General features: G+C 34.4%; 4 protein-coding genes across 12 annotated transcripts; 1 reads left to right on the top strand and 3 right to left on the bottom strand.

Annotated features, from left to right (window-relative positions):
- Nucleotides 1–1,607: 1,607 nt before the first annotated feature.
- LOC100527105 (putative ubiquitin-conjugating enzyme E2) lies at nucleotides 1,608–6,423 on the bottom strand. Of its 3 annotated transcripts, none has more exons than XM_006601711.3 (5): nucleotides 6,177–6,423; nucleotides 5,788–5,825; nucleotides 5,572–5,640; nucleotides 3,682–3,786; nucleotides 1,726–2,120 (listed from the first exon to the last, which is right to left on the bottom strand). In XM_006601711.3, exons 1-5 carry the CDS (start codon nucleotides 6,244–6,246, stop codon nucleotides 1,977–1,979), a joined length of 426 nt encoding a protein of 141 aa, XP_006601774.1. In that variant the 5' UTR covers nucleotides 6,247–6,423; the 3' UTR covers nucleotides 1,726–1,976. The 3 variants fall into 3 exon arrangements, with proteins under 3 accessions (NP_001234969.2, XP_006601774.1, XP_025982366.1); XM_026126581.2 differs by having other exon boundaries at nucleotides 5,513–5,640; nucleotides 6,177–6,397; NM_001248040.3 differs by lacking the exon at nucleotides 5,788–5,825 and having other exon boundaries at nucleotides 1,608–2,120; nucleotides 5,513–5,640; nucleotides 6,177–6,408.
- Nucleotides 6,424–7,499: 1,076 nt separating this feature from the next.
- On the top strand, nucleotides 7,500–9,394 carry LOC102659901 (valine--tRNA ligase, mitochondrial 1). Of its 2 annotated transcripts, XM_041012060.1 has the most exons (4): nucleotides 7,500–7,808; nucleotides 7,910–8,078; nucleotides 8,752–8,891; nucleotides 9,087–9,394. In XM_041012060.1, the coding sequence occupies exons 1-3, from the start codon at nucleotides 7,747–7,749 to the stop codon at nucleotides 8,842–8,844; spliced, it is 324 nt and encodes a 107-aa protein (XP_040867994.1). In that variant the 5' UTR covers nucleotides 7,500–7,746; the 3' UTR covers nucleotides 8,845–8,891; nucleotides 9,087–9,394. The 2 variants fall into 2 exon arrangements, with proteins under 2 accessions (XP_040867994.1, XP_006602053.1); XM_006601990.4 differs by lacking the exon at nucleotides 9,087–9,394 and having other exon boundaries at nucleotides 7,502–7,808; nucleotides 8,752–9,084.
- LOC102662992 (NDR1/HIN1-like protein 6) lies at nucleotides 9,066–10,522 on the bottom strand. The gene is made up of 2 exons (XM_006603050.3): nucleotides 9,805–10,522; nucleotides 9,066–9,196 (listed from the first exon to the last, which is right to left on the bottom strand). Exons 1-2 carry the CDS (start codon nucleotides 10,500–10,502, stop codon nucleotides 9,181–9,183), a joined length of 714 nt encoding a protein of 237 aa, XP_006603113.1. The 5' UTR covers nucleotides 10,503–10,522; the 3' UTR covers nucleotides 9,066–9,180.
- A 1,560-nt stretch (nucleotides 10,523–12,082) lies between these two features.
- On the bottom strand, nucleotides 12,083–16,694 carry LOC100786831 (probable inactive receptor kinase At5g58300). Of its 6 annotated transcripts, none has more exons than XM_006601986.4 (4): nucleotides 16,532–16,694; nucleotides 16,083–16,361; nucleotides 13,148–14,501; nucleotides 12,083–12,904 (listed from the first exon to the last, which is right to left on the bottom strand). In XM_006601986.4, the coding sequence occupies exons 2-4, from the start codon at nucleotides 16,113–16,115 to the stop codon at nucleotides 12,285–12,287; spliced, it is 2,007 nt and encodes a 668-aa protein (XP_006602049.1). In that variant the 5' UTR covers nucleotides 16,116–16,361; nucleotides 16,532–16,694; the 3' UTR covers nucleotides 12,083–12,284. The 6 variants fall into 6 exon arrangements, with proteins under 6 accessions (XP_006602049.1, XP_006602050.1, XP_006602052.1 ...); XM_006601987.4 differs by having other exon boundaries at nucleotides 13,148–14,498; XM_006601989.4 differs by having other exon boundaries at nucleotides 13,148–14,436.
- Between the last annotated feature and the right edge of the window lie 425 nt (nucleotides 16,695–17,119).

The following is a 17,119-nucleotide window of genomic DNA, read 5'->3' as shown; positions in this document are numbered from 1 at the left end:
AAAGTGGTCGCATCACATGAATTAAAAAAAAAATCAATGAAAGAAGATAAAAAGAAAAGGTACAAGTGAGGGACTAGTGCCAAGTATACCGTTGTTGAGCATTGGGCTTATCCAACCCATGATGACCTTGCAGATGCCAGTAATATCTTTTCAGTACAATTTTTTGCAGAGTTTGTCTATTCGCTGTGAGACACTGCTGGGATGGGATACCTTAATTAACAGTACCTGAGTGAGTTGGAATATCAATCACAGAAAAGATTACAAGTCAAGATTTTTTTTTTCTTCTAATGTGCAATGTTACTTGAGTTATTAGAAGGCAAATATAGTCACATAATTTAAAGAGACAGTGTAAGACTACACATGCAACTTTGATCCTAAGTGTTGCAAGTATTATAGGACTTGAACCTACAGCCTTAGATTTGCTTGAATCACTAGCACAGAAAGGATATGAAATTATGAACTAATAACAATGGAAATTTTCATATGGGTAGATGTCATAAAGAGATAGTAATAAATTTGACAAGAGACATTCACAAATAAAGAAAGAGAAATGGGGATTTCTTTATTGCCTTTTATCATCATCATGTGAGGAAAGAGGCAAAAGAACAATAGCTAAGAATGAATTAAACAATTGAAAGGAAACGTTAACATCATAAGACGGGTCTGAGTATTTTAGGGAGGAAATTGCTTAAAAAGCTTTAGTTAGGTTACGTTTTGGCTTGAGGAGGAAGCAAAGACATGTAAGCATGCTAGCCAGTCAAGCACGTGTAATATTATCTACGTTGTGGCAACAATTTGCATTCGCTGATGAATGACCCTGACCCCTCTATTTTTTTGTTGCTCGTTAATTAAGTGATGACTCTTCTAATTAGCCTTTTTTTGCCAACTTTTCTCTGCCACTGTTATTATATTATTATTAACCATTGACTTCAATTCAAGCAACTTGTGATGAACTTGCCTCAAATGGGGGTGTCTTACATGCTGCATAGCTAGTGGTTTCCAGCAGGCATGTTTCTGTACTAAACATTAAATTCTGAAGTCAAACCCAATAATATCGTACAACAGTGTGTAAGGGTCTTTTCATCTCATTTGCATGATTTTGGAAATAAAATGGGTTTATTTTCCTTGGTAAGGAGTCTATTCAATTTACTTGCCTATTCCTTTCATTTTCCAGTGTGCAGCACGCATAAAACACGTCCAGTGTCGAGAATCACGACAGTGAACTTTCACTCTCCCGAAGGACTATTTTGTTCCTCAAAATTATGACTAACTTTTGGCAGATAATGTTGAAACGCTTGATGGATTAGTGGGTACTAACAAAATCTTAATCGTTCTTTCGAGAAAAAAATAGTGTATAAAGATAAAATTGACATTATTTCAATCCCTGGAATGGCCGAAAATACAACTTTGAATTTTGTTACCATTCACTACTTGATATCGATGACGGGTACCATTGTGCGTCCTCACATGTCACCAAAACAATTGCCCAAACGCACACCAATTTGAGAATCATTGATAGCAAGAGGCCAAGCTTCTTTTAAGCACACAATTGACAAGGTTTAAGGACCCTTTGGTGTTTGGACAATGAACTCAAGGTGTGACCAATAACACACAAAAAAGTCTACTATTATTATGGCTATTTAATGATTTTATAATCCCACTAGAGATTTTTTTTGTCCCAAGCCAAAAAAAGATCAAGTTCCACGACAATAGGCAGCTACTACCTGTTCCTAACTATAATTTCATTACCATCATTTGGAATAGCAAGTCAACAAGCAGAAAATTTGTGACATTTTACAACAATTTCTTCCATGACCGATGTCTTGCAAAGAAATATTCACAAGTAATCATCAATTCCCTTACCATGGTTGATTTCCACTGACAAAAAAAAGACAAAACATTCATTAAAAGTATATCTTGTTTCTTCATAAATCATGATTGCGCAGCTACAGTGAGCAGCTAAAGGAGGAGCATGATTATCCCATGGCATACTTCTGTGTCCAGCTACGAGCAGTGGCTTCATACTTAGCCTTGTCAGCCTTGTACATGTGGGCAATTTCAGGCACAAGCGGGTCATCAGGGTTGGGATCCGTCAACAATGAGCAAATGGACAAAAGGACCTAAAGTAGTGGATGTTAGTTTTTCCAAGTTTCAAAACAGCCCCATGTCACATAAGGTTGACGTCATCATTCCATATGCAGGTCCATTAAAATTTCCATTAATCATATGATTATCGCATCAAGGTGGCTTGAAATTTATATCGTCAACACAAAGAATAGATGTCTATTTGTTTTTTAGGCTAATTCTATACTAAATAGATTGCTACCATGAAAAAAAATTCTAAAAGTTGAGTAATGTATTCCCACTTCACATTCTCGCAACATTTTTTCTCTATCTCCTTCACATCACTCAACTTATTCCACACTCCTATCTCCTAATTGTAGAAAGTGACACGAGAATGTTAAGTGGGAATAACATAACTCTTTCTAACATGGTTTATAGTTTTCTCAATAAGCTTCTAAAACCTAAACAATAAACAAATCTTTAGTTAATTTTTTATACTAGACTCTCAGACATTAAAAACATTAATGAGACAACAGTTCCACACAATCTGTATCAATAGAAACTAAACAAGGACACAACACATGCATAGACAATTTTACGCATGAAAATAAGCCACATTCCTTGATTTGAGTATAAGCTCCAATTTCCTGACATTTAGCAAGGTTTGTATTTCTGAACTTAGTAGGCACAGACATTTACATGCCAGAAATACATATTTGTCCAATTCTTAAAAGTGGAATGACAAATCTTTCTATAAGAACATGGTAACACAGAAATTACAGCTAGATATGACCAGTAACTATGAAGCACGGACTTCAACACCGACACCAGACACGACATTGACATCCCGACACGGTTAAACTCTAAAACATAAGACACAGGGACACGAGATATACATACACACACACACATATAATAAGCATCAAAAAGTTATATTAAGTAGCACCATTATCATTCAAAAGAAAATTTCACAAGGCAAAAACTTTGTCTCTTTAAAAAATAATCTAAAAACAAACTTGCTAATATATTTAATAAAGAGTCTCACCTAAAAAAGAACCAAGATAAATCATCATAATTGAAAAGATAAATAAAAAACTGTTAATCTTAATCTATCTAAGTTCTTCCTCCTCTTACTACGCGTTGTATTCTAATTTGATTTAATCTAAATTCCAATCTGTTATTATAATTTAAAATATAATGTTTTATCTTTAAGATTTAAAAAAATATAGGAAGCATAAACGACGTGAAGAGGAAGCGTGAAGAGTAAATAATAAAAAATCTAATCTATTATTATAATTTAAAACCTAATCTTTTATCTTTTAAGATTTAAAAAAATATGATTTTGAAAAAAAAAAATAACAAAAGCCGTGTCGTGTCTGTTGGCTTCCAATGTCTAGAACCGTGTCTAAGGTTTTTTTTTTTTAAAAAAAAAAAAGCTGGACACGGTGAATGCATGTCCGATGCATGTCCGGCACATGTCCATGTCATCAGCGTGTTGGAAACAGGGACACCACTATTTGGGGCCGTATCGATGCTTCACAGACCAGTAAGTAACACGAGCAGAAACTTTGTGCAAAATCTTTAAATATCAAGAAACACAGGATAAGTAATTCAAACCTTAGAAATGGTTAGTGCTGGGCTCCATTGTTCTTTTAGAATGTCAAGGCATATACTTCCATTACTATTGATGTTTGGGTGGAATACCTTAGTCCTAAATGCAACCTGCAGTACTCAAAGATGCTAAATTCAGCATTTCTAAACTATTACTCTTGACAGATGTTCAAGATATTAACAAACTTGACTACCAGCCAGTATCTTGAACAAATTAAACTAGGTAATTCTACTGTACTTGGATGCATAAATTTATCAAATAACCACATCAAGAAGAATAAAAATAATGCATATAAAAAAATGAAACAGACATAACAACAGGAAAATTCATTTGACATCTCAACGTTTTAAGCAATCAAGTGATGGCTGTCATGAACAACATCCGAATAATTTAATTTTGCTATTAGCAATACTTTCCAACACCATCCTTCACCAAATGTGCAAGAAGATAAAGGGACAGCCAAAAACGAAAGACCTATAAACCATTTCAGAACAGAACTATAATCCAGCCAATCTGGCACCACAGTATCTCTGCAAAAATAATCCTTACTGATAATCATCAATTTTCTTATAAATGCAAAAAGGGATAGGAGGCACTAGTGTTCACAGAAGGAGCAGTTATGAGTATCAACCACTATACACAAGTGTCACCAATTGCCATCACCTTGACCACCAGAGCATTTGAGCCACTGAGGTGAGGCAGGTTTTTGGCTTTGCACCTCAGATAGCCTGAGGCACCACCACCCAAGGCAAATTTCCTTCCTCCCTCCCCAGCCCAATAAAATAACAAGAATAAATAATATACGCCCTGGCAGTGTAAAGGCTTTGTACATTGTTACCCAATCACAAATCGCAATATATGATAAATTTATTGACTTTTAAAACTACCTTCAAAGCCATACCAAGGTATGATTTCTGATTAGTTGACACTTGACAGTGTAAAAACTTTGACATTGACAAATGACAATGTATCAAATAATATTATAACAAGCAGAAGAAATAGAAAATACTCTCCTAAAATTCCAAGAGATTCCATTCCTCTCTTAGTTTTGACACTTTTAGGAACCAGGGATGACAAACAACCCCCTTTCACAACAGTCAGAAACCAGAATCATTAACCCTATTATGTTTTTGAGGCACTCCCACAGCCAGACAAGCAAGCCACAAGGCAAAATCAGTTCCTTACTTCTTTCATGTAAAAACTATTTTAAAATGATCATAATTTTTCAATTGTAACCATCTCAATATTGTTGAATCTAGACTGCACTCCAATCTTTAAAAATCATTTAATCTTCATTGATTTTTATATATTCCTACTTCATAGAAAATTGAACCACTATCACAATGAAGGATACCAGCATTTGCAGCAATGGAAAAACTGACCCTGACAAGCTGCTGAACTTGAAAGACTGGGTAGACCAGTATAACAAGGAACTGATCCACAATACAGTCTGAAACCTATCATGGGCACTCAATAAGCTGTTTTGGAAAGTGAAAGCCAGTCAACCTGGCAATAGTGCAGGCAGTGTCTGCTAAAGTTATCAAGAATTTAACTTGATCTTGCACTACCATTGTAGACAGGAGGAGCCATACCACCAAACTACCATTTGGTTTGCACTCTTTCTGCACAATCTCATCACACAAAATACATTTTCCATAATAGAGAACGATAAATAAAGATGCAACATCAAAACAGTACAAGCTCAACATGAGACAGTGCAAACTTATTTCTATGCAATATCAATATACATCGAACAAGTCTCAACATAGTTACGACATTAGAAGAACAGATAATACAAGAAATTAATGTAAGTAACAAAGTACGATAGATCATTGCCTTTGGTGGTTTGAATGGATAGTCAGGAGGAAAATGAATTGAAACTAGGAATACGCCACCTGTATATGGGCTATCAGGAGGTCCCATGATTGTTGCCTGCCAGTGAAACATATCCTCCGCCACGGGACCTGATATTGACAACATCACCTTCCAAAAGTTAACACAAGAAAAACACATCACAAAAACTATCTTCATAAACAAACAACTTCAAAATTAGGAAATCCTGAAGGCTCGAGTAAAACTCTTAATCAAGGTTTTAAAATATGGTCCCTGACCGTGATTTCGAGTAATGGCCGCGTTTGTCTGCAATTTTCTGCAACATCAAGAACCATAATGCGACCACAATATAAAACCTTGCTTCTTCTAATCATCCCTAAGATCTTTGGATAACAATTATAACCACATCTTGCTAATATGATAAAAACAGAGACACAATAATGATACAATACAATAACAATGGATTAGGTTTTGTTCTATTGAAGCATCAGTTCAATTACATGATTATATAAGGTGAAGGGGGCAAAAGAACGGCATCAGAATACGAATCATTCGAAACTGAAACGATTTTAAGATTTTGCAAACAAGGTCATGCATACACAGAAAACAACATAAAGGGTTCAATAATTGAAACTGGTAGCGTAGCATTTAATTTTAGGGTTCTGACCTGCGCTGCAGGATGTAGGAGGGTCCTTCTGCAAATCCTTGAGCTCCTTCACGATGCGTTTCGATGCCATAACTCAAAAACTTGGAAACAGAGAGACCCAAAAACAAATGATGAAGAAAAAGAGAGCAGAGATAGGGTTGAAATTGAAAGGGGGGTTGACTTGATTGACGAAGAACTGAGAGAAAAACTTTGGGTTCTAGAAGGTTCCGTTTAGCGTAGGATCAACGTCTACATTTGAAAGTTAGGTGCAAAGAATAAAAAATGAAAGAAAAAAATATACATACATGAATAATTGAAAATATTTTTTTAATGTGTGTATTATTTACAGTTTAGTGAAATAATTAATAAGTTTAATTCTGGAATACTTTTATTTTTTATTTAAGGTTTTGTATTATAAATTAAAAATAGGTTTCATATGAAAAAAATACTTTAACTTTAAAATAAGAGTATTTTCTATTAATAAGTTTTTTTTTTATTCCAAACAAGCTATCAATTTTAGATTTTTTATTTCAAACAACTTAGAAAATTTACTTTTTTGGACAGGAAATTTTTTACTTATTTTCTATTCATTTCATCTTTTTTTCCCTAAAAATCATAGGTAAAACATTTTAATTATAAATAAAGAAATTTCTAAAATAAAGTGCATATTAAGAATTTCGTTAAAATAATTAATGATAAAGATGTTAAAACTACGTGTATGTTAAGTTTCACATTGAATTATCCAAAATCATGTTAAAATAACTATTAACTTAATTTTAAGTAAAATTTCACATGCTTAATTTGTATGGGGAGGAATTAATTTTCGTGTTATGAGTTGAAGTAACTATAAATTTAATTAAGATTAAAAAATTTATTATGGTATAAAACAATTTTTAGGAAAAAGAAAAAATAATTCATGTTTGTTTTGTTTACAAATAGAAAATTCATTTCTTAAAAGAAAAGGATTTTATGAGATGTTGTTTGTGGATATCCCATTTTATCCGAGAATAATATGAAAAAAGAAAAGATAAAAATAAAATCTTTGAAGATTGAAAAAAACCAGGATAAATTTGAAAAAAAAAAATCTTGATGATTTGGATTTTGGAGAAGATAGGAAACCTGAGAATAATCTAAAAAAAGATAAAAATAGAATCTTCAAAGATTTGAAAAAAAAAACAGAAAATCAGAGAAAATTGAGAAGATACACAGAAGAGAAAATAAGAAATTCTTTGTTTCCGATATGTTTAAAAGAACGATCCACGATCATGATTTGGACTGTGATATAAAAAAAAATTTAACTAAAAGCTTGTCTTCATATAATCAAAGATTTCTATAAATTTGTTTTTGTGTAGAAACTTATAGTTTGAAATGAGCATCGATGAAAAACCTATAATTCAGTAGGTTATGAATAAAAAGCATTACATAAAGACAAAACATATTGCAAATGTCCATTGTCAAACCCACCTATAGATAAGGCCATGCTTGTAAAAGAAGGTATTGTTATAATATGAAGGCAAGCTTTTAATTAATACCTTCTTTCACAACCTTGAATTCGTTAATGTTTTCACGGATGATGGGAAAATAAACTCCAATGGTGGCTCTGATTTTTTGGGCATACCGCGAGAGGCAGTATCAGAAGCAGTACAGAAGAAGGTATTCTTGGTGGCAGTATCAATTGTGTGATGTGTTATTTATTGAAGTTATTAAGCCTTACTTTATTGGCAATGATCCTTAGTTTAGTTTGCTTCCGACAGACGCTTTGCACAAGAAACTTTGTGGTTTTGTCTGGACAATGGACTGCAATTGCTTCATCCCTTTATGTCCTTTGTCATGGAAGAATTATGGCAGCGCCTTCCTTCACCCAGGGAATGTAAGAGAGCAGAATCTATCATGATATCATGTGATTATCCATCAACTATAGAGGTTAGATTTTTTTCTGCTGAAAGTGTTAAACATGACTCAGTTTAAGATACCTCCTATGTTTTTATGATGTGTGTTGTATTTAAGCATGCTTTGGCTATTCAATAATAGGATTTTTGTTTTTTGAACATCAGGGCTGGAATAATGAAAGGGTGGGGAGAATTAGATCGACATTATTGAGTCTACTGATAAGTCTAGGCATGACATCGAGGCGGTTTTTGTTTATCCCACTTCCGCCCCCGAATCTCAAAACCTCCCTCAACCCCACCCCCAAAATTCATTGAAATAAAGGAAAAATTTAATAATCCAACCGAGAAGGACATAAGAATTACAGAAACAAATTAATCCACAAGAGAGAAGCCATATATATATATATATATATATATATATATATATAAAGGGTATTTTTGTAATTTAATAGGTACAGGTAAAATTGAAATGCAGGGAAAATTGAAACTCGAACTCAATCAATTAGGTTTTTCCAATCAAAATCAGACGATTTGGATGGGTGTCCACGGGTGCGGGTCCCATTTTCACAGTTGCTTTATTGTGTTCTCTTTTCATGTATCCCTTGTATTTTTGTTTGGTTATTTTTGTCATTAACCATATAACACCTTTTCAATTCACTTTATTGCCATATTTTTCACTTTTAATGATATGATTATGTGATTCACAGGTAATCACTGAAAATGATGCTGTTCCATTGGGATATGCTGACACTGTCGTAAATGAAAAGCCTTTCTGTTTATCTAGAGCTTCAAAGAACTAATTCTGCAGAAGCATAAAAGGGGAAGATCAAGAAGTTTGGTCAAATTAGTAAATCAATCTTCTTTTCTTTGTTAATTTTGTCTACTCTCCAACTATATAAGTGGTTGAAACATTGATAACAAGGTCTTTAATTAGACCATATATACATGTTCACAATGAACAGGACCGAATTTTATCTAGAATGAAAATTTTCAAAGATGTTTATGTCTCTAATGGCTTGTTAATAAACTTGGCAATTTGCAGAAACTCTCATCCCTATGAATAAATTACTCGTCCTCCTCCGATGAAGGATGCGATAAAATTGTGCTTAAGCAAAACTTGTTTGTAATTGCTTTCTTCAGTTTGTTGAAGGCCTGCAGCAAAATTGTACGTACACATCAACAATTAGGAAAGTCGTTAGTATATTAGTTAGTTTGCTTCTAAATTTTTTTTGTGTCGTATCCAAAATCTACGTACAAGATGATATAAGCATAATATGTATACATTATACATCTACATTTATATGTTACATTACATCAAAACAGAGTTGATTCCTCAAACCAACATCATTTAGGCGTGGAAAGTGCATGGTTAATTTCTAATGTTTCCAAAGGAGAACTTGTGTTTTTTTATTATATCATATTTGCATTACTGCAAACCAATGGGATCATTCACTACACAGATTACATAGAAATATTCATGGAAATCATTACCAACTTATGTAGATATATAAAACAAATTCGTATTTTTTTCAAGACATTTTCTCACAAATACCGGGTCTGTTTGTTACAGTTTTGTTTTTAAGAATAACATTTTTTAATTTTTGAAAAAAAAAATATTTGTTTTTATATTTTCTTGTGTTTGTTTTAGCTTTTTGAAACAACCAAAAGCTAAAAACAATAATAAAAAAACCTAGCCTTATTCAGTATTTCCAACACAAACTTTTGAAAACAGACAATGATGTCAAGATAATTAATTTTACCTGGCAGCAAACAGCTTAACATCACATTCAGGCTTTCTTCCAAAATCCACATCCTCCCTCTTGATTTGATGACAAGATGCTAGAAAGGGAACATTATTCATCTGCAATTTCCCAACCTGAAAACCAATGTGTCCACCCACATACAAATCAAACACCATCTCATAGGCTTTGATGTCTGATATCAAGTCCTCCGCAGCATACTTGTCAACATCAGCATTTTCCAATGTCATGGTCATGTCCAATTGGGTGTCATTCAAGGGATTTTGATAAAAGCCACCTAGTTTTTTCTTCCCCAACAGCACATCCTCACTAGTGACATCAACATCAAGAGGCCCATATAAAAGCTTAAGCTTATCATTCTTGTTAGAGAATATTAATCCTAAGCCTATAACCGCATTCATCTTTTGTGACCCATCATCAACTTGCAACTTTGTTATGTTGAAGGCTCTCACGTTGACTTTTGGCATCCCTGACTTGAGAAAAGCCAAGTAGGTGATGCCAAGAAAGAGAATGGCTATGATTAAGAGGAACATGATAAGGCATGACCATGCACAACATGCAAAGCAACAACATGGGAGGTAACGTCCCTTGTCAAGGTGGTCGATGGAGGAATGGAGCCCGTGTGGCGGCCGGAGGACACGTCGAAGGCTACCACTTGGATTTTTCGCCAACGCCGGCTTGCTCTTTCCCTCCTCCATTTCACCACCACACCTGTGTCCAAGGAACGTTACTTAGTTTAACATGATTAGCCAAGAAGACTGGTTATTTGTATGGTGGCTTTTTTTAACTTCAAAGATTGTGTCACCACAAATGCACTAAGCTATATATGGTAAATCAAGGTTGGCGGATAAACATATGGAGGCAAGAGAGGTTCTTAGAGGGGCATGCAGTTTCGCCTAGCTATAGTTGACATGTATAGTTAAAATTCTTAGTTAGTTAGTTAAGATATTCATATAATGTAATGTAGATATTTAACAAATTAGGAGAGAGAAAGAAAGATTATTAGACGAATGCAATCGAGTACTCGATAGTATGTTACAAAGCAAAATGCTATGTGAACAACCTTTAAATAGGCAATCAATGTTTATTGTTATAACATTAATTATATATATATATATATATATATTTATATATATATATATATATATTTATATATATATATATATATAAATTGAAGGTTGCGTCAAAAGGAGTTGTTTTTTTTTCCTGAATTAAATGAATGATAAATTATTGTTGTTTAAAATATATTAATCTTTTACACATAAGCGTAATATTGCACAAGTGTCTATGCTGCTGGTGGTTCTAGTTCTTTTCAAGGGGAAGTAGGAATGGCAGTGGAATTTATGTGCCTAACTGAAAGACCCTTGACTTTTGCAACCATGAGCGGATCAGTGCTTAACATAAATTCTTGATAAAAAAAAAAAAAATTGGCATTTCACAAAATTGTGACACCATAACCTTTTTTTTCTCACAAAATTGACATTAGACATAATTTTTTTTTCTTAGCAAATGAGGGAGAAACTATATCTGGTGATGCACAAAGTTTGCAGTGAGAGGAGTAAGAGTCTACAAGCATTCTTCACATTGTTGAAAGATATCAAAATCAACTATCTTGTAAAAGCTCATCAATTATGGGTGTCAGGATTAGTTTCTTTAACTTATTTTCTCAAGTCTGACTATATCTAGAAGAGACTTATGCATTTGAAATGGCCACCTTAATTTATTCCTGTACCATGTTTCTCAATGATTAACTAAACCCCATTTCTAAAGTAAGTGACTAATAAGATCCAATTGCATTATCGCTGCTGAACTGATGGTTCTGATTGGTCACCCTTTTGATGATATGAACCTTGTTCTATCCTTTTGGGAGTTTATTGTCTCCATCAGAACTCATGTTTCTCTTGCTAACATCATCTGTGCTGTGCCAATGGTGGGATGAGAGTAATTTCATTATATCTTTTATTAAATAAAGCAACATGCAAGCAACTGAAATATTAAGTGACATTTAATGTCTTCCATGATGACTGTAGCAGCTCCAATTCCCCAGAGAGAGGGAAATAGAGAAACCTGTTTAGAAGGGAAGGAAACTAAAGAGGAGCCACGAAAAGCTAAACTGAATATATTGTTTTGAAAGCAATTATTGATGTAACAAGAGACTTAAGACTGAAGAGAGGTTGATTTTTTTCTCTCAACATTACCTAGTCATGGATAAGGTGATCTAATAAACATATCCAAATGGTGTTAAAACAGCATAACAACAATTACAAGGGACCAAATGTGCTTGAATCGAGATCATTAATTGAATCAGGATGTTAATACATAAGAATTTAAGAAAAGCAACCTAACTACAGAAAATAACTCAAGGAACATCTGTGAGAAATATTGAACAATTGGACAGAAAGGTGACCGAGCATGCACTCTTATATACCCTTTTATTGTCACTTCCTGGTTAAGCGAAAGGCACTGTTAATCTATAGAGTTTAAACATTTGAGTCCTTAGATTTATTTTCTTCAGAAGATGGCCGGTTCTCTGAGTCAGATTGCCGGATCTCTTCGATCATTCTCACTACTTCATCCATGCTAGGTCTCATATCTGGCATCTTTGCCACACAGGCCATGGCAATTTGCAACATTTGAACCATTTCTTCTTCAATGTTTTGGTACCTCATTAGCTCCACATCAAAAACTTCGGCCGTCCACTCTTCCCTAACAACAGACTGAACCCACCTAGGGAGATCAACCATATCATCACGTCCCGGAGATTGGAGAGGAGCCTTCCCGGTAAGCATCTCAAGAAGGAGGACACCAAAGCTATACACATCGGATTTATGAGAGTGTTTACGGGCTTCAATCACCTCAGGAGCACGATAACCTGCAGTTCTAGAAGGGGTAGCAGGAACATTCATAAGGGGAGCAAGGCCAAAATCAGAAATGCAGCCATCATTATCTTGGTTGAGGAGGACATTTGAGGACTTAATATTTCCATGTGTAAATTTGGGACCACCAACAGAATGAACGTGGGCAAGTCCTTTGGCTGTTCCAAGGGATATTTTTATTCGAGAGTCCCAGTCTAATGGAGTTCTTCCACCTGTCCTACCACCTGCAATCAAATTGAAATCCAATTTACGGTAAAGTGAAGCATATTAGATGGCTTTAGTAGATACTATAACAAGGACAATTACAACTGTAGATAGAAAATAAAATAGTCCAAAAGGACTTCAAACATCCAAATGTCTCTAAACAAATAAAACAAGCCCACACAAGGGATAAAAGAAAACAAGTTTAATTTTAGAATTTTGAATATTTAACAGAAAATCAGAAACTAAGTAAAAGAAATGCATACCGTGCAAGAGTGTGTGTAGGTTGCCACCAGGGACATAGTCATATACCAAAAGTTTTTCATCTTTTGAATAATAATAAGCACGAAGCGGCACAACATTTGTGTGCTGTCCAACTCTTCCCATAATCTCCATCTGCTGTTCAAAGTCCTTCTTGCCTACAACAACTTCTTTCAATCTTTTCACCACAACTGTCATTGACTCCTCCAGTATGGCCTTATATGCAGTACCATAACTACCCTTCCCCAGAACTTCAGCCGAAGCTCGCAGCAAATCCTCAAGATCAAAATTATAAGAACTTCCCTCAAAGAAAACCAACTTGTTCTTCTCAGGTTCTTGAACCCCACTTCCAAACTCTTCTTTTGGTTTCTCACCCCTACCACCACTAGGACCCTTCCCTTTAATTACATTGGAGCCTCTGTCATCTTCCTTCTTTAAACAGCAAATAAAGAAAACAAGAGCAACAAAGAATAGCACCACAGCTCCTCCAACAGCAATAGCAATGATAGCTATTTTACTCAACTTGTTTTTTGAGCTTTGTCTTCCAGGAGTTGATTGAGGTGGAGTCGAGGAAGGAGAAGGTGTAGGGGGAACCACAGAGCATGGCTTTAGAGGTGGTCCACATAAGAGAGAGTTTCCTTCAAAGGAAGAATTTGGAAAAATCTGAAGAGCTTTAGGAATTGAGCCATTCAATTGGTTGTAGCTTAAATTCAAAAGCTTGAGCAGATTGACATTGAGATTAGGTATCTGTCCGGATAGCGAGTTGTTCTGGAGATTCAAACTAGTTAATTCCGACAAATTTTGAAATGTCGTCGGAATAACACCGGTGAAGGAATTATATGACAAATCGAGTACAACGAGTTGGAGAGACAATGAGGCAGGTATATCACCAGAAAGGTTATTATGTTGGAGGTAGAGATACTGAAGAGAAGGAAGAGAACCAATGTCAGCAGGAAGATTTCCACTGAGTAGGTTGGAGCGAAGGCTAATAATTTTCACAGCACCAAGCTTGCCAAGTGTATTGGATGGGATGGTGCCAACTAGTCCAACTCCAGGGAGCCGGACTTTAACAACACGAGTTCTATTTTCATTGCAAGTGATGCCTACCCAAGATGTACAGACTGAGGTTGATGGATTCCACATCAGGTTTCGACGATGCGGGACGGCATTAGCAAAATCAAGAAGGGCTTGCTTATCAGAACTTAGATCAGCAATAGCCAGAGGAAAGAGAATAACTATGACAAAAAGAAAAGATGCCACTGAAGTAGAATGGAACTTCATGGAGAGTTGTTTGCTGAAAGGAATAAGATATTGACAGTTAAATTTGGAGTAAACTTTGTGGGCTGTCATACTTTCCTGCTTTATTACCATAATCATAAATTAAAGTTAGGATCCAGCAGAATGAAGAAACAATATATAATAAACTCGGGTAGTAGAATTCTAATGACAACATTTCAGAAAATAACAATTAAAACAGAACCATTCACGATTAATAAAAAGGAAGCATCCTAATTGAGAAACATATAGTCAATTGCAAGCCCCAGGTAAACTTTTGCTGTCTCCTTTTGCTTACTTGTAAGATCTTCACCATTAAGAGAGAGACAGTAGGAGAATACACTTTCCATGAACAAAAGAACATGAAATATCTACTGAAGCTCTAGTTTTACAGCTAAGAAATGTACTACACCAGCACACCATTAAATATAGATTAAAAGGAAACTTATTTTCAAGAGTTTATCACATTGAATCTTTATGTATCTTCTCTAAACAATTAAATCCTGTAAAATAGAAGAAGCATACTTCACTTTAGCTACATTTTTATAAAGTTACAACAGAACAAAAGCAACTTAAGCTCAGCAACTTGGATGTTATTTACAACAGTCACAATCCAAAAAAAAAAAAGAAATAAAAAAGTTCTATTAAGAGGAACAAAAGTACTTGCATCATTTGGATCTTTTTCAATCAGCGGAGAGGAAAACATATCAAATGACAACTATTCAAAAAATGTACTCGATACAGTCAAAATAGTCACTTTAAGCATGTCCATTCCTAAATTATAAAGCAAATACAAAGAACAATCAGCAGTGAAGACAATTTGTTAAGAAAGCTTTGGCAAGAAAGGACATGGACAATGTTTGGTTTATCAGAATAATCAATCCCTCCTAATTTTGTCGCAGACATAAGATTATGCTAGACAACATAAAGAGAAATTAAGTTAGAAAGTGAATGAAATTTTTCTGCTGCTACAAGAATATAATTCATGTGCAACAAAAAAGAATTTCCAAGATGTTGGCAGAATAGAAAAGTCAGGGAGAATCCAAGGAGAGGACAAGATTCACTGTAAAATTAAGTCTTGGACTCTTAGGAGTAGGCGGCTTTTTTAGCTTTGTGGTAACTTCATGAACTGTTTGATAACTGGAACTAACATTTCTGCACTTTATTCTCTGAAACACATAATTTTATAGCCAATTACGAACCAACACAAGCTTCCCTCCTGTTTTCCCCTTTTTTGGCTTCCCAAGAAGTAAGAGGAATGACTTGACTTTCTACATTGAAAGAAATGACTGGCCAAAGAACTCAATTTTTCTTCAAAAGCATACCCCACTTGATAGATTGTGAAGGAAATTACAAGATCAGAAACAGTCAAAGAAGTTTACCTACTAAAGTTACAATAATGTGAAAAATAAAAAAAATCTCCTCAATTACCTTCAGATCCTAAGCAAAAACCAAAAAGCAGGTGTTCCAAACATAACAATTATCATCAAGAAGAAAACAAAACTGGTTTGGAAGCACATTCCAGACCCCCAATGTTGAGAAGCATTCACTACGAAGAAAAACAAAAACTCAAAGAACCAAGATCTGCATGCTAAATTAGGAGTACTGTACCACTGGATATGCAGAGAGAGAGAGAAAAAGGACAAATTTTAAGTGAACAGTCACCTGAAAGGAAGCATGGGAGAGGTTTAGAAGCATGTGTTTGTCTCAGAATTCACTAATTCAGAGAGATGAAACAACACAAGAAGTAGCATTTGCTGAAGCAGAAACTGAAGTTGGTGGGGGTGCTTATGCTTCAGAATCTCAACTAGTTGTTACTAACACAATCTGGAAGTGGGTTTCATTGGGAAGAGCATGCAGAACACAAAGAGCCCATAAAGCAAGGGAATTTGGTTGAAATTGAGGAGCATTCTAAGCTAGAGAGAAATAGAATGATAGCAGCAGCTACAAGGTACAGAAACAGAAGACAGAAGCTTCATAAAAAATAAAAACATTGAATAAAGTGACTTAATTTTATTGTTTTTGCAGATAAATTAAATGAAGATAGAGAAACAAAAAAAAATGAATAAAATTGACAGCACAGCAAGGCAATGCAGAATGGAATGGACACTAACCTCCTCAAACTCAACCTTCTCTTTCTTGACCTACCCAGACCCAGAGAGAGAGAGAGAGAGGTTGAGACTTTCTTCAATTTTTATATTGATATTTGTTTATCATTTTTGTAACTGAAAGTTTTAGAGTGGTTTGATATGAGAGAGAGAGAGAGAGAGAACAATGCACACGTACTATGATTATCTGTGATGAGATGACGACTCCTTAAACGGCTAAGATGAAAAAGTCTTCTTTCAGTTCTATTATGTTTTTTTTTTCGCCAAAAATTTTAAATAAATTAATTAATAGAAAATGCAACATCAAAATTGAAAAGGCAAATTTATGGTTTTGGTGACTTTCTACTAATTTTCTTCTGTTATATTTTCTATCTAACCTTTTTCAAGGTATCCTTTGAGGTGTGAAAAATTATTTAAGCGATTGATATTTTTTAATATATTTTTATATGTATAAATTTTAAAATTAAACTTCTGATAACATAATTAAAAAGATATCATTTTATTGTTTATGTTATATTATATTATTGATAATTTCCACCCTTTTCTTAGTTATATTTATATCTTTGTAGATATTTTTATCTTCTTTTTTCTCTT

Source organism: Glycine max, chromosome 18 (genome assembly GCF_000004515.6).
Source record: "Glycine max cultivar Williams 82 chromosome 18, Glycine_max_v4.0, whole genome shotgun sequence".
NCBI lineage: Eukaryota > Viridiplantae > Streptophyta > Magnoliopsida > Fabales > Fabaceae > Glycine > Glycine max.
Note: the sequence above shows the minus strand (reverse complement) of the source record. Positions and strands in the feature narration are given on the sequence as shown.

Coding starts and splice junctions, on each gene's coding strand:
- LOC102662992 (XM_006603050.3), bottom strand. CDS start 10,502: ATGGAGGAGGGAAAGAGCAAGCCGGCGTTGGCGAAAAATCCAAGTGGT.
- LOC100786831 (XM_006601986.4), bottom strand. CDS start 16,115: ATGCTTCTAAACCTCTCCCATGCTTCCTTTCAG. Junction 14,502..16,082: donor TCTCCCATGCTTCCTTTCAG/GTGACTGTTCAC, acceptor ATGGTAATAAAG/CAGGAAAGTATGACAGCCCA. Junction 12,905..13,147: donor CCTACACACACTCTTGCACG/GTATGCATTTCT, acceptor ATTTGATTGCAG/GTGGTAGGACAGGTGGAAGA.
- LOC102659901 (XM_041012060.1), top strand. CDS start 7,747: ATGGTGGCTCTGATTTTTTGGGCATACCGCGAGAGGCAGTATCAGAAG. Junction 7,809..7,909: donor CAGAAGCAGTACAGAAGAAG/GTATTCTTGGTG, acceptor TGCTTCCGACAG/ACGCTTTGCACAAGAAACTT. Junction 8,079..8,751: donor ATTATCCATCAACTATAGAG/GTTAGATTTTTT, acceptor TGTGATTCACAG/GTAATCACTGAAAATGATGC.
- LOC100527105 (NM_001248040.3), bottom strand. CDS start 6,246: ATGGCATCGAAACGCATCGTGAAGGAGCTCAAGGATTTGCAGAAGGAC. Junction 3,787..5,512: donor ATCCATTCAAACCACCAAAG/GCAATGATCTAT, acceptor TGAGTACTGCAG/GTTGCATTTAGGACTAAGGT. Junction 2,121..3,681: donor CAGCACTAACCATTTCTAAG/GTTTGAATTACT, acceptor CCACTACTTTAG/GTCCTTTTGTCCATTTGCTC.